This window comes from Protopterus annectens, chromosome 11.part0 (assembly GCF_019279795.1).
Source record: "Protopterus annectens isolate FY-2018-M chromosome 11.part0, PAN1.0, whole genome shotgun sequence".
Lineage (NCBI taxonomy): Eukaryota > Metazoa > Chordata > Ceratodontiformes > Protopteridae > Protopterus > Protopterus annectens.
The window spans coordinates 1,441,517,413-1,441,534,110 of record NC_056745.1 but is presented as its reverse complement, the minus strand read 5'-3'; the positions used below and the strand labels follow the sequence as shown (position 1 = coordinate 1,441,534,110).

Sequence of the window (16,698 nt, the reverse complement as noted above, 5' to 3'; positions counted from 1 at the left end):
CGTGCTTAGTCACAATATGATTGCTGGTATTTGCACAATGATTTGATTATCTATTAAAACAATTTTGTTTATTTACAAAGCACATTGTACTCTGTTAAAAATATCAGTGTTTTTAACTCAGCAATATGTAGACTTATTTTCATTAGTACAATTTTCACAGGCTTTCTGGAATTAAACAACATAACTGGATACTGTGAAACAGACACAGTAAAACCATCTTGGCTCATTAAAGCATGCAGACATTTTTATTTCCACGTTTGCCAGAAAGAGTACTCATTCAGAATATTTCATGAAGATTTCTGTGTTCACTAAAACAGGATATGGTAAACAAAACAAAGATCCAAACAACAAAGCTGGCTGCTTTGTGCCACGACACAGTGAAGGAAATACATTTCATTTAGAGAACAGATGCACGATAGCGCCATCAGGTCATTCACAACAAATAAAGTACAGAAAACACACAGAGGTATAAAAATGCTATCTTCAAAATATTAAGATGGGATTAAAGAACATTTTGCATAAGTAATTCCTGGGTGCACATGAGTAGGTTATCCATTGTTGATCTATGCTGCATTACTCTTAGATGCAGAGTGGCAAATGTTGAAGTTCTTTTTACTTAGTCTGGAAACGGCATATATTTATTGCTGTCTTGCAATAAACCTAGTCAACAAAAGCAGTAAGGATAAAACATTTCATTATAAGAACATTCTGCTGTAATTATATCCCCAGGCTTTGGTTATTACAATGATTGATTGTACCACACTGAGTGACATAAAATAGTTTTGCTATAGATTGTAAATCACAGAATTAAGTTCTATCAATTCTGGTATCAGTGATGCTATTAAACAAAGAATAACACCTACTGACTGTGTGTCAGGCTATGATTTCCAGACAATCTTTGTGTGAAATTTAGTTTTCTTTTTTCTCCAGCAATACTGAAAATATCAAGCAGATATGTCACATGGACACATCTTTACATCAGAACGTGATAAATTAAAACTCAGCAGGCAGTGGTTTCTTCTTTCACTCAGTAAAATGTTAAGTTAAACAGCCTCGCAGAGGCAAGGAGTAATGCCAAAAACTGTTACCTGTCTTATACTCATAAAAATATCACATTATTTTTCAGTATCATAAAAGTGCTGATACTGTGCCCTAATAATGAAATCTATTTAACAAGGGCTACAGAATTCATAAAACACTATGCTGAATTTTACATGTCTATGTTTGTTTTAAATCCATATAAGTCCATGCAGGGTTTTAGAAAAAAAATAAAAAGTAACCATATTTAGCTGAAATGACATATGCTTGATACTGTATATCTAAATGTAGCCATTAATTATTTAAACTACAGTCTCTGCGATAAACTACTTTACTTCTGAAACTGTTCAAATATGTTCCTTAAAATGATTTGAAGAAGTTATGTTGTTTCATATTACTATAACAACACATAAATTGCAAGCTAAAAACTCAATAATTTATATTTTTGTTTTTCAGAATGGACTGCTTACAGTAACTTTGTCAAATCTTTAATTAACAGTATCACAATGTCTTTCTCCACTATGTAGCAGAAATGCCATAGCCGCCATGGTTAGCACTTGTCACTCAAAACCTCAGGGTTAGGTTTGGCATTTGAAAAACTGTATCATAAAAACATTGTCCCATCAAGGTGAAATATTTTATCTGAAAATATAAATGTGAAAAAAAAAGTTTTCTTACAAGCTACAGCTGATAAAGTATACACACAAAACTGCTAGTTATAAAATCCCAAGAGAAATTCATGGAAAAGCAGTTTTGTTTTTGAGACACCTAAATTAAGCGGGACCATCTAAAGAGAAAGCTGTGGTTTGGCCTTTTAATAAACAAACATTAGACTCCCATGAGGCATCAAATGGTTTTCCTGAACAAAAACATCTTTCATCTTTAGGCAGCACAGCTTATGTTCGAATTATGAACGGTTATGTTTTGTTATGCATTAAAAAAGCTCCTTATATGCACATTCTTACTGCAGTCATAATGGTACCTGATGTTTAAGAAGGCCAGCACTACTGAACTATGCTGCTAGCATCTTCTAATCATTGTATCAAGGACTAATAGTGTCTGTCAAAAGAAAGGATCATTTGCCCCATCTCTGGGGAACAGTCAGAATCTTCTCCCCTTCCCCTTCTGTGAAAGAAACTGAACTGAAATTCAACCACTCCAAAGGTTTTGGCATGCAGTACAATGCTAATTAATGGTTCAGCTATACAAATTTGTATATACATTGCATTTTTTATTTTAAATGGATGCAATCATTACTCATTAAGAATTAGTACATCTCTTTTTCTGTCCACTGCAAGCACTTTGAAGCAACATCCCCCCAACATTATGAAAACTGGTCCTCTTTCATTTAGACCATAAGCTGAAAATCTAAAAAAAAAGTCTTCTCAGAGTAAGAAGCATCAGTCAAATTTCATTGTGCTCAAATAGTTACTTAGTTTCTTAGTGGAAGTACTCTGCAATGTTCTGTTCTGTTTGGAATTTGCATGGAGAAATACCTGCTGTTTTTTATATTCTTTTCCAAACTACTTGAATCACAGAATATGGTTTCTACCACATACTACCATCACTAATTTCTGTGATGTATTCCTATCCTTTCCTTGTTTTCATCCGGATTTCTTTGCATATTAACCCAGAACCAGGGCAGTACTGGTACTGTCCCCACATTGCATTATCGAACACTTTGCTTATTAAAGTCATTTATAATGCAGACACCCTTACAATGTTGCCTATGGAGAACTCTGATGACTCTGGCCTGTCACTTCCCTCAGGTGTTGTCCCAGGTGGTGTCGGTATGCTTATTATCGCAGTGGTCACGTATGACTGCTCACAGTTTAATTTTACAGTCTCCTCCATTTTGGCATTTAAACTGGATCTGCTGTTGGAAAGGAAACACATCATGGAATAAGTTTGTATATATTTAGTAAAAAAACAGATGCTAAAAGTGAACACAGTTGATAAGCTAAATAGGCGATCTCTATCTATCTGCATATATATATATATATATATATATATATATATATATATATATATATATATATTTATACATCTCTATAGACAGACACATACACACACACACAAACATACACAGGCTCAGATGTGAGCATGCGTGCATAAGTGCAGACACACACACACACACACACACACACACACACACACACACGCACGCACACTCACACACACAGACACACACACACACACACACACACACACACACACAGACACACACACACACACACACACACACACACACACACACACACACACACACACACACACACACACACACACACACACACACACACACACACACACACACACACACACACACACACACACACACACACACACATACACACACACACACACACACACAGACAATGCATATCCCATTATACTTCTTTGAATGGAATAAGAGCAAAGCAGGAAAGATCAATCACAAATGAGCAAATCATCAATGCGTATACTGATATATGAGCAAATTCTGTATCACTAAAGTAGTTTTCTTTAACTTGTGTGGCAATAAGTTCATCTTAAGTATTAAAAACATAGTAATGCTGTAAGGGAATATTTATTTACACAGCGGCCTCATTGAAACATCATTGCTTAGCCTCTGACAGATCTTTGAACAATAAACCAGGGATATTTTTTTACGGGGCAAGCCTAGCTGCATACTACCTCCATTACTTAGTTATTTTAGCACCAAGACTGCAATATCACAGGGTAAGGGCAAACATGTACTTTTGCAGCTTTTGCTGTATTGCCTTTCCTTGAGGTATGGCGATTCAAGAGGTAAAATAAGTAGTAAGAAATATGTGGGAAACAGCTCCCCACAACGAATGGTACAGGAGAGCTTACACCCTTGCAAACACAGATCACCATTATTTGCAGCTTTAATTTTGCATTATGTGATGAATACATATTTTAACAAGAGTGAGGAGCATAGGGTGACATACAAGAGTGGAGGAAGATGCACACAGGTGGATTATATCTTATGTAGAAGGGCCGATCTGAAGGAGATTGGAGACTGTAAAGTGGTGGCAGGGGAAAGTGTAGTTAGGCAGCATAGGATGGTGGTTTGTAGGATGACATTGGTGATCAAGAAGAGGAGGATGAGTGTGAGGGCAGCACCCAGGATCAAATGGTGGAAATTGAAAAAGGGTAATTGTGAGGTGATGTTCAGGGAAGGGTTAAGACAGGCACTGGGTGGCAGTGAAGAGTTACCGAATAGCTGGGTAACTACAGCAGAGCTAGTAAGAGAGATGGCTAAAAAGGTGCTTGGTGTCATATCTGGAAAGAGGAAGGAGGACAAGGAGACCTGGTGGTGGAATGAAGAAGTACAGGAGAGTATACAGAGAAAGAGGTTGGCGAAGAAGAAGTGGGATTGTCAAAGAGCTGAAGAAAGTAGTCAAGAGTATAAAGAGATGAGGTGCATGGCAAAGAGAGAGGTGGCAAAGGCTAAGGATAAGGCATATGAAGAGTTGTATAAAAAGTTGGACACTAAGGAGGGAGAAAAGGACCTGTACCAACTGACTAGACAGAGGGACCGAGCTAGTAAAGATGTGCAGCAGGTAAGGGTGATAAAGGATAATGAGGGAAACATACTCACAAGTGAGGAGAGTGTGAGAGGAGATGGAAAGAGTACTTTGAGGGGTTGATGAATGAAGAGAATGAGAGGGAGAGAAGGTTGGAAGATGTGCGTATAGTGAATCATGAAGTGCAATGGATTAGCAAGGAGGAAGTAAGGATAGCTATGAAGAGGATGAAGAACGGAAAGGCTGTTGGTCCAGATGACATACCTGTGGAAGCATGGAGATGTTCAGGTGAAATGGCAGTGGAGTTTTTAACTAGATTGTTTAATGAAATCTTGGAAAGTGAGAGGATGCCTGAGAAATGGAGAAAAAGTGTTTTGGTACCAATTTTTAAGAATAAGGGTGATGTGCAGAGCTGTAGTAACTACAGAGGGATTAAACTGATCAGTCACAGCATGAAGTTATGGGAAAGAGTAGTGGAAGCTAGGTTAAGAAGGGAGGTGATGATTAGTGATCAGCAGTATGGTTTCATGCCAGGAAAGAGCACTACAGATGCGATGTTTGCTCTGAGAGTGTTGATGGAGAAGTACAGAGAAGGTCAGAAGGAGTTACATTGTGTCTTTGTGGACTTAGAGAAAGCATATGACAGGGTGCCTAGAGAGGAGTTGTGGTATTGTATGAGGAAGTCAGGAGTGGCAGAGAAGTATGTAAGAGTGGTACAGGATATGTACAAGGGTAGTGTGACAGCGGTGAGGACTGCGGTGGGAGTGACAGATGCGTTTAAGGTGGAGATGGGATTACATGAAGGATCAGCTTTGAGCCCTTTCTTATTTGCAATGGTGATGGACAGGTTGACAGACGAGATAAGACAGGAGTCCCCGTGGACTATGATGTTTGCAGATGACATTGTGATCTGTAGTGAGAGTAGGGAACAGGTGGAGGAGACCCTGGGGAGGTGGAGATATGCTCTAGAGAGAAGAGGAATGAAGGTCAGCAGGACTAAGACAGAATATATGTGTGTAAATGAAAGGGAGGATAGAGGAATGGTGAGGATGCAGGGAGTAGAGGTGGCGAAGGTGAATGAGTTTATGTACTTGGGATCAACAGTTCAGAGTAATGGTGAGTGTGGAAGAGAGGTGAAGAAGAGAGTACAGGCAGGATGGAGTGGGTGGAGAAGAGTGTCAGGAGTGATTTGTGACAGACGAGTACCAGTAAGAGTGAAAGGGAAGGTCTACAAGAGGGTAGTGAGACCAGCTATGTTATATGGGTTGGAGACAGTGGCATTGACAAAAAGGCAGGAGTCAGAGCTTGACATGGCAGAGTTGAAGATGTTAAGATTTGCACTGAGTGTGACGAGGATAGACAGGATTAGGAATAAGTATATTAGAGGGTCAGCCCAGGTTGGAAGGTTTGGAGACAAAGCCAGTGAGGCAAGATTACGTTGGTTTGGACATGTGCTGAGGAGGGATGCAGAGTGTATTGGGAAAAAGATGCTTAGGATGAAGCTGCCAGGTAACAGGAAAAGAGGAAGGCCTAAGATAAGGTTTATGGATGTGGTGAGAGAGGACATGCAGGTGGTTGGTGTGACAGAGCAAGATGCAGAGGACAGGAAGAAATGGAAACAGTTGATCTGCTGTGGCGACCCCTAACGGGAGCAGCCAAAAGAAGAAGAAGAAGAAGAAATACTTAACAGGCTGTTGTGTGCTGTTCTTATAGCCTTAGCACATGTATGCATACCTCTCAACCTGGAAACATCAAAAATCCAGACAAAGGCCCATAAAAAATAGGTACAAATCTGTACGATGATTAACATAAAATTTGTATACATAATTACGTAACGCTGCCCACTCCAATGGAATTGTGGGATACCAACTTTTAAAAGCAAATGGAAGACCAGACAAAATATTAAAACACCAAATAAACAGAATAGTGTTTTAGTTATATTAATCTTTTAAGCTGAAAAGTCTATGACTGCAAATTCCAATATATACTTACTCACTGCTAAATGTAACACAGTTACAACATACTAATAATCCAGCATCCATCTACCTGTCAAGCACTACAAACATTTTACACAAGTTACAGTCAAGTCAAAAATGGCAGAGAGTTCCTCCTACTTTACCAAGTTCAGAAAATGCATGTTGCTGATACCTGTAAGTTAGTGTAACATTTAAAAATCATCCCTGATTTGGGCCTGTATTCCCATCAATTATCTTGGCATTGTCATGAAACTCTGAACAAAGAAGTTCAGAGGCATCCTGTAAACCCATGGAAACTGAAAAGTGGACAAGTAAGCAAAACATTTTGCATTCAACACTTTGCATTACTAGCAAAGCAGGTCACCAGTAAGGAGAGAGACACTAGTAAGCAATCCCTGCAGCTGGTTTTATTCCATAGTATTCAGATCTCTAAATGCCAAACAGTTCGGTAGTGAAGCTGCTACAGTACTTCAGTAACCTAGATAGCACTGTTTCAAAGACCAAGTTTATTAGCCAACCGTATCTTAACGTCTCAAAGTTACACACTATAACTCTTTCATATCTGCTTTAACTCCCTAGTTCTAGTCATGACAGGAAATAGGTCTCTGACCCCAGTCACTCTTAAGAAATTCACCCCCCCCCCAAGTTTAGCATCTATATCCCTTGTGGATAGAGGCAAGTGGCAACAAGTGAATGACCAAACATATCCTGTCTCTGCCTGTCTCTGGGTTATTTGTATCAAAAATATACAAACTAAAAACTACCACAGAAATGTAATTCTATGCTTCATCAAATCTTCAGAACTCAAAAACCTAGGAGGTACCCACAATCCTAAAAATTAACAAGTTTAAAAAGAACTTCCAAGTAAATCCCATGGACACCGCCAACATTTCCATCCCCATTACTTCATGTACACTTTGAATTTCCATAAACACAACATTTTTACCGAATTTTAACAATCACAGAACAGCAATTTGCTGTATTACCCCAATAACTGATAAGACATTTAAATGTAAAACAGATGATTTTGGTTAACTTTTGCTCAAGAGGAGAATTGCAAGTTATAAAAGACCCAAATCATTTGTCTGCCATACCCTATTAAAATATTGCAATAAAGAAGCTTACGCCTAATTTAAAATGTCATAATACCATCCACATTCTTAATCCTATAAGCGTGCGTCTTCTCATTCTAACATACAAGGATGCATTTTTAACAAGGAATCCCCATAAAAAATATCTTAGCGTGTAACAAAATTCATTTTCCCAGCTTTGTGGGATGTCCACCATTTTTTTCCAGACAGTAACAAAAATGTTGCTAATATTTATTGCTGTTTTAAATATACAATTGCCTACAAATAAACACATTTACTTAAACTATCAATGTTACATGAAACTAAAGTGGGAGTGGATACACACAGATGTAAGAAAGCCTTGCTGCTTGTTCTATATTGTGGAAGAAATGTCACTGAGATAAGAATTGTATACTCTATTTAAAGTAGTTAAAATATACCACCGATTTCTAAGCAGTGTAATCAAAAACTAAACAGTAGGACAGGATTCAGTGTCAGTATAAAGCAAAACAAACAAAAAAATGTATCTACAGTTAAAAGTAACAACTCAAGACTTATTTTCTGGTAGAACAAATTTTAGTGACTTTGAAACACTCAAGCAAGCATGTCTGATTTGGTTTTTAAGACCCCCATAACTTAAGTGTACAAACTGTAATCAAATGCAGAATTTTTCAGCAGATAAAGCTGTGAAGGAAGCCTGTAACTGGGCATTTACAGTCTGAACTACAATGGCTGAAAACTAAGGAAAACACATTTAGTACCAGACATGCATTGCAACTGCAGCCCACCTCAAATATTTACATTTCTAAGAAAAAATGTAACAAGCATCAAAAATGTATATCACAAAGGACAATTTACTGACAGAATACTTTTACAAAAGTAAATCACGGAACGCCCGGGGGAGAGAGCACAGCACACATTTGCTACTGACCGTGCCTGAAAATATTTACAGAAACCAAGTCCACACTGCCACTTCTCATTTGTGACTATACAAAATGTCAGTTAGGTACTTTGTTAGTAGGGGAAGGCCTCACTAATATCAGTTTCAGTTTCCAACAAATGCACATATCTGTCAGCAAATGACAAATGTCCATTCAAAAATAAACTTTGGAAAGACCAAAATGCCACAGAAAAGCACAATAAAGACAACAGCAACACCGACACACATACCCATCCATTGTGCAGATGAACAGTAACAACTAAAACAAGAGCCTCACATTCAACAATTGATGCTAAAACACAATGCACCACTGACTGAAGTTTTTTTTTTACAGTCACATATACAAAAGACCAGAATGAATGCCTGCACTTAGAGCAGGGAAACTAAAGTTGAAAGGGAATACTGCTTTGGATTCCACAGCAAACTCTCTTTCAAAATGTAATGTGCTCAGGTTAAGCACGTAAGTAGATGACAGAAAACTACTTAATGAAAATCAAAAGAAGTGGCAAAACTGTTCCACGGCAAATTCCACGCAGCAATCCTGATAGCCTCTTCCTGACTCCTCTTGTCAGTAGGCCGCCTTCACTAGCAGGGCGACACACATGTATGTAGCCAAAAATAGATTTGTACTCAAAACTCCATATCACAGCCCTCTTCCACATAAAATCCATTGCTCGCTTACACAGTAAACATCAAATTAAATAAGCAGCATACATACGACAATACTCACACTACAATCCATTAACCGGTTGGCTAATATACTACAGACGGTAACGGACATTTTTCTTTTCTGATTGATTAACTGAATCCAGCTTCATGTATGCATTTGCACAGCTGACACTTACAACTTCACTTTTGTCAAAGTAACATCACCACCAGGCACCAAAACAATTTGTAATTACCACGTCTTACAAGGGGTATGTCTAAAAACATCAAGTTGCTCCATCTCACTTACCAGAATCTACTTAAAAAGAGCACCCTCTTTAGGAAGGAAAGGGACTAATGTCTTCTTTTTAATATTTTAGCATTTTAATCCACTTTCCGGTGTTCAAAGGATCAGACAAAAACAAACAAAAAAGGCCTCATCACAGCAAACCCTGAGACATATGAACATACTTTGTTTCTCAGTTTCAGTGTTGAGCGCACATCCCTGCTCCCTACACTTTGATGATGACATCATGGTAACGAAAATGTTTCTTTTTTTAAGTAGAAAAAAAAATCGGGATTTGAAGGGGCCACTCCGGAATTCGTGGCACACCATTATTTTGCCATCAAACCCAGGAAATACCGAGGAATTTGGTATGGTTGAGAGGTATGCATGTATCCTGTTATTCCTTCATGCTGTATATTTGTGAATGTGAATAGGTGGACAACTGTAAAATGTCCAAGTGCAAACATCCTGTAAAAAATAGCCATGCAAATAATGTCCTTGGTAGAGCAGAGGGAGTTAAAAAAAAAACATTTATGCAAACACATCTCAGCATACCTCTCCACATGCAAACATTTAAAATAGGAACAATGACCTTTGAAACGTAGGAACATCCAGCTAAAAATATGGACATCTAATAAACATAATGTCTGACTACCAAATAGCACATAAATCATCCCCCTTCCGGTAGGAATGTGGGATACTAGTCAGAATCACATGTTTGAATAACAGAGAGTGACAAAAATGATGGAAAAAATAAGCAAATCATCAGAGAGACAACGTAAAGATTGCACTGCAAAAGTCTAGCACACTATGGCATTTCTTTTTTTGCTTCAGAAAAGGAAGATGTAAGAGGTGTGTCCTCTTTCTTTAAATTATTGCTGCCAGTAGTATGTTGGTCGTGTGGTGTGGCTTTTCTGTGCACCTTCAAAAATGACATGCAATGAGGAGGATTCAGAACATTTTGTGAAGGGGTAAATCTGGCCTCAAAATAGGGACATACCTCCAGAAATTGGGACATCTAGCTCAGGTGTAAACCAGGCCAAAAAATAGTAACGTTCTTCTAAAACAGGGACAGTTGAGAGATCTGTAGCTCAAGTTTATTTCTTAAATAGTTTCCCAAATGGAAAATATAGGAGTAAATTTCCTACATAATTACAAATCAAGCACCCATCCTAATAGAGGACATTGCGAAAAACCAATTTCTTTATGCTAGGTAAAAATCTACTTCTTTTGTTTGATGTTCCAACTTCTATTTCTGCCCACTGGAGCAGAAACTATCTTTGATCTGAAAACAAACACTAGAGGAAGATTTCTTAAAGAACTGCAAATATTTATGAACTTTTTTTATTTTACATGTTGGTCATGTATAACTTAACTATATTAACTATAAAGTTAGTACTAAGGCTAAAAGGCTTCCATGCAGGAATAACATTGTGTGTCATGCATTAAACAAGAGCAGATATTAGTACAGAATATATAAAACCTTTCCACACCAGTTAACAAACACAGTTTGAAGAAAGTAAATCAAATCTGAAAGATTATATTTCATAGAGTTCATAGCTATTCCAAGGATATTGAATCTTTTGATTATTTATGCCTTGCCAGTACCTTCCCTCATGCAGCACCTCCCTTCTCCTGGAAGGCCATACCAATCAATCCTGGAGTAAATTCATCAAACTCTAACAAATCATTTAGGTTATGTTTAAAGGAGAACAGTGAGCTGCACTTCTTAACAAGCACAGGAAGTTTATTCCAGAGGTTTGGAAGGCACTCAGTTATTAACCTGCTTGTCCACTGTGTTTTATTTTAATGTTGAAGACTTTTTAGCTTCCTGGTTCACGTATAGAGTGAAGCATTGGACATGCAGAGATACAGGACGTCCAGGATAATCAAAACTAGGTAAGAGACTCAGAGATCTTCAAAGTCTACAAGGCACTGAATAAAGGGATAGAGCTTCCAGCCTGTTTTGATAGCTCAGGGACTTCTGGCATATGATTTTGATTAGGAACCTTTGGGGTATTTCTAATTGTTTGGTATATTTAGTGAGGTATCCTGATGAGGGTATTGTACTTGATAAGTGGTTTGATCAATGCTGAGTATAAGGGAGTGATTACCTCATTAGACCTTGATAATATTCATGTAGCAATTGGCCATGCTGAATAAAGGGATTTCCAGATAATCATTCTCACATGATGGTCAAAGGAGAGAGAATTATCAACCTGAGTACCAAAATCTCTATCTGCATTTTTTTGTAGTGGTACACTTTCGATACAGTCGAATGAGGGAATAGTTGTCTATCAAAAGTAATGATACTGTACATTTTAGCATTTAGTTTGAGTCTATTTTAGTACACCAAGGATTTTAGTATCAATACGTCATTTAACAACAATTTCCAGTTTGTACTTATCTGCAGACTTTATTATCCAGTGGTTTACGTTCGCCGAATGGAGTTCTGAAGGCTAAAATGGAGAGGTCCCAGTATTAAGGTATAAAGGAAACCACTGTTCACTTTCATACTTTCTGATGAGATGCCGACACTCTGCATTGTATGTGTTCTGCCTTTCAGACAGTTGGCAATCCATATTCCCACCTATGGGTCAAATTTTAAAGCATCCAACCTATGTATTATACCAGCATGGGGAATGCTGTTGAAGGCCTTGGCCAGGTCAACATACAGCATGTGTACTGACAGGCTGACATCTACAGTTTCCAAGATCTTTTTGAAGACAATTACCAGATTCAATAAATAGGATCTAAAATCATTAATAATACATTCCACTGCTCTGCATATGGAGGTGTGTAAGTCTGATCCATATGTTACCAGATGAGTAGCAAACTGGCTCACTGATAGGACCCACCTAGTCAAAATAGGGGAAGCCACATCAAGCAGTACACCTGTAAATGAGCAGTGTACCCCAGGGATCGGTCTTGGAGCCTCTGTTATTTGGGATATACTTTTCTGAGGTGCAGGCCAAAACCAGTGGGCTATGGCTGACCAAGTTTGCAGATGACTGCAAGCTGGGCACTGTAATCAATTCCCCTAGTAATGTGGACATCCTCCAAGAGATATTCTCAGCCAAGCAAATGACTGGTGCCAGAAACATGGCCTCAAACTGAATGCCAAAAAATGCATCATCATCCTCTTTGGGGAGAGTGACATCCCCACAAATTATCACATGAATAACAAGGTCCTAAACATGCAATCAGTCATGAGGGACTTAGGCACCCAGGTTGTTAGCAAACTGACTTCTGACCACCATATTGCTTCCTTTGTACGGAAAGCTTTGGGCCACCTTATTAGTAAGGGTATCTCATCCAGGGACAAGGAGGTCATAACATTCCTGCATTCTTCCTTTGTAAGACACATTATTGAGTACAATGCCCCTTTCAGCATGTACCTGACAAAGCACATGCAGCAGCTGGAGAGACCACAGAGGTTCCTCACCAGGAGAATCCATGGCCTCAAACATCTACCCTACAGAGATAGGCTAAAAGCCCTGTCCCTCTAATCAGTCTCATACAGACTCCTCAGAGGTGACCTCTGGCATACAAAGCAATCTTAGACCCCACCTTGATGGGACTGCTGCATATCCACAAGCCAAGCTCCACTCAAGTAATCCACACATGTGACTTCAACCTGGTCTGTGACATCGATATGGCTTATTAGCAGGACAGATTTGTGTCCCAGAGACTCCCCCTTTTATGGAATAGACTCCCTCTCCACATCAAGCAGAGTACCTCATTAACCTTTTTTAAATGCAACCTGGATAACTGGATGGGGAATAAAAAATACACCTCTGGGATTCAACCTACGTCCCTCCTGGACAGGGGCATCAGATGCTGACTTGTTGGAACATGAGCTAAATTCTTGGCTAGGCTTGTAAGGCCTCAGGGCCAATAGCCTAGTAACTTACTATGATCCTATGATAGTTCGACAATTACTTGGGAAGGTTGTGTAAGCCCAGTAGGTATCATCAGGGATAAAAACAGTAGCTAAAGATGGTTAAACACAGTTTAAGGAATGGGTCTGCAAGGGCATGTTTAACACTATTAATTAAGCAACCAGTTATATTGTCAGGTCATATGAAGGAAGTATTTTGGTTACAGTTTAGCACTTGCAGTAACTGATATTTACAGATAGGGGGACTAAAGGTTCCAGGACTTTGAGATCTGTGTTTTAGTGTCTTTTAGATGATAGGATGGGTGCAAGCAACTATTGTTACAGTAAAAAGGAGTCTGTGTTTTAAGATGGTTGTTCAGCACAAACATAGCTTGATGAATTATGAAACTATGCTGATGAGGAGAAGAAGGGCTAAGTATCTATTAAAGTCTTCAAAGGTTTAGAGTCTACCCCCCACTCTTGCACTGTCTTTCTGTGTCACTGTTCTCACCAGTCTGTTCCTTGCAGAATGTTGTGGCACTCTCTTAATAATATGAAACTCTTAAAGCACAGGTTCTCACTAGGCAGGTATTCAGGGTCAGCATGTAGAGTATAGTCATCTTGGAGAGTTTAGTGGGTGCATTTTCCCCCAAAGTTAGCATGGATCATACTGCATAACCCAGGAGCAAATTTGTGGATAACTATCCAATCATCAAGGCAGAATTTGAAGGATGCAAACACTACACTGTTTGACATGCAAGGAGAGCCTGTTCTATACTCAGGGAATCAGGGTGAGCATGTAGAGTATAGACATGTAACTCAGCGAGTTTAGTGGGGGAATTTGCTTATCAGATCAGCAAGGATCATACTGCTTACCCCAACACTAATTTTGTGGGTACCCATCCAATCATCAGTTCAGAACTTGAATGAGGCCAACGTATTACACTGACATGCAAGAAGAGCTTGTTCTATACACAGGGGATTCTTTAGGTGGCAAACATCTCTTCCAGAGGTCTTTTTCCTTTTGCAGTGAAGACTGAGGTCTTAGGAATGACTGTTTTAGTATTAGCAGTATTTCTTTGGAGGTGGAGGTCTCATAGGACAGATCTTTAAAAGCCCAGAAGACAGAGCTCACTGTGCAGAAGCTGGTAAGTGAAAGAGAAAAGGAAAAAGGCTTTTAGTCAGTTTGAGTAGCTAAGGGAACAAAGTTCTTTGATTTTTTTTGTTCAGTAAAGTAGATAATGCTACTGTCTTTACAGTTAGGAAAGAGTCAGGAGAGTTACATTCCAAATGGTGAATTATATTATATGATTGGCCTGATGAGAGAAGAAATTAGAGGAATTCTGACATCCTTGGATCAGAAGAATATACGTCTGGTAATTATCTGGGCAAGTTCCAAAGATTTGTTCTATAATAGGCAGAAGATAATGGAATGATAGTTTGTTGTGTGCAGTTGTCTGGCAGTTGGTGCAGAGGATTAAGGAGCTGTCAGTGAGTTGCTTTCAGTGGTCTAGGGTTTGATTCTCTCAGTCTCCATTACATAACTGTGTGACTGAGAGTAAGTCACTTAACCAGACAGCATTCTCATGCAAAGTCCATGGAGATAAGTGTTTTACCCTGGTTAACAAATAAAAAAATGAAATAAATAAGGTACTTAAATCTCTAATGACTTAAGTAGGGTCCTGTTTATTTGATAATCAGTGGTGTAGACATGTATTCCAAAGATAACTACAGTACACTTCTTTTGTCATTAAGCTTAAGGCTATAGTTGGTACACCACATTTTGAATGGTCTCAGTAGTAGTAGACAGATAACAGTCATTCACAAACTTAGTTAAACATAGACATCTGACATCTGCTTTCACATTGGAGATGTAGATACTGAAGAGGATCCAATTTACAACCCAATATGTGTTGCAAGACTTTATGGTTAGACTAGTGAGGTTGTCAATAATGCTAGCATGGGGAATTATATCAAAGGCTTTACAAGGCCCAGAGAGGCAATATGGACAGAATGGAGTTTGGCTATGAGTTGCATTACATTATCAAAGAAATAAGAATACAGTTTTAACCTTTCATGGAGTTGAACTTATTAGGGTTGGGGGTTTGTAGCTCAACAATTTTATTCTTTATGGGGTTGGCCCAGATATATTACATAATTTTACAGATTATACTAGTGAGGCTAAAAGGGTATAGTTGCCAGGGAGTATGGTGGTACCACAATTGCTGCACTCCAGTGAACAGTTAAATAACTAATGAGAGACTAAGGTTTGACAATGCTTAGGAGGGGATCAGCAGTGTTGCTCTTTGTACTAACTTGGAGACAGCCTGGTATATTATCTGGTTTACATAGCTATTATTTTATTTATTACTTATATAGTTAAAAAAGGTCCCATGGCTGGTGTAACCATCAGGCTTCAGTTCATATTCTGCCTTTTTCTTCCTAATGGTATGCAGGAGGTTAAGTACCCTCTTATGCTGTGAGAAGTGACAAATATTTCATATGAAGCAAGTACTTTACCCCATTATTACATATTTTTATTTTAATTTGGAAGTTCTACCATAGGGGTTTATGTTTTAATTTCCCATTATACTTATGCTAAATGGGCATGGCGTTCTCTATACACTGGTTTGCATGGACATAGAACTCAGAAATATATGTACAGCTTTAGTGACTGGGTCAATGGCGAAGGGGGATTTCTGAAGTTCTTCAGACCCTCAAACAGGAGCATTAATTGTGCTTTGAAGTGATATCTAAATATGGTATAGTTATTGGGAAGGATGGCGTTAGTTCTGTAGGATAAGATGACAGACTGTTGGTTAGATGTGATCAAGGAGGGAATGACATTAATATAGGTGCAGGAGGAAACATTTGTAAAGACAATGTCAGGTATCTTATCACTTCTTGTAGGAGCTTTGATTATTTGATCTATGGAGTTAATATTGATAAAACCTAGGAGCCACTGGCCATATGTTTTTTTTCTGTATAAGGTTTCCAGTTAATGGAGAAGATGGCATTGGGGTGCAGTAAGGAGTAGCAGAACTTTTGTCTACTATGGTTATTTGTGTGATAAAGGCTGTGACCTATGGAGGTATTATGTCCTTTGATGTGGATGTCCTGCACATACTCAGTAGTTGTGTTACATACAAGAGAGTAGTCACCACTGTGGCCACATGCTGGTGGATGTTCCACATACCGTCTACTCCAGGACACAAGTCACATACCAATTGGTCTGATTATAGGGTGTGATGGCTACATTATGCTTGGGTTATGCGTTTCTTTTCCTTATGTAACAAATCCTCCATCTTTTTATGTCATTACAGGTGTTGT

General features: G+C 38.6%; 1 protein-coding gene across 2 annotated transcripts in view; it reads right to left on the bottom strand.

The window, feature by feature from the left end:
• Positions 1–223: 223 nt before the first annotated feature.
• Positions 224–16,698, bottom strand: part of LOC122815892 (potassium voltage-gated channel subfamily D member 2-like) — a 323,988-nt gene continuing 307,513 nt past the window's right edge. For both annotated transcript variants that reach the window (XM_044088736.1, XM_044088737.1), the window contains one exon: positions 224–2,914. In XM_044088736.1, coding sequence (XP_043944671.1) covers positions 2,737–2,914 — 178 coding nt within the window. In that variant the 3' untranslated portion in view covers positions 224–2,736. The remainder of the gene's footprint in view (positions 2,915–16,698) is intronic.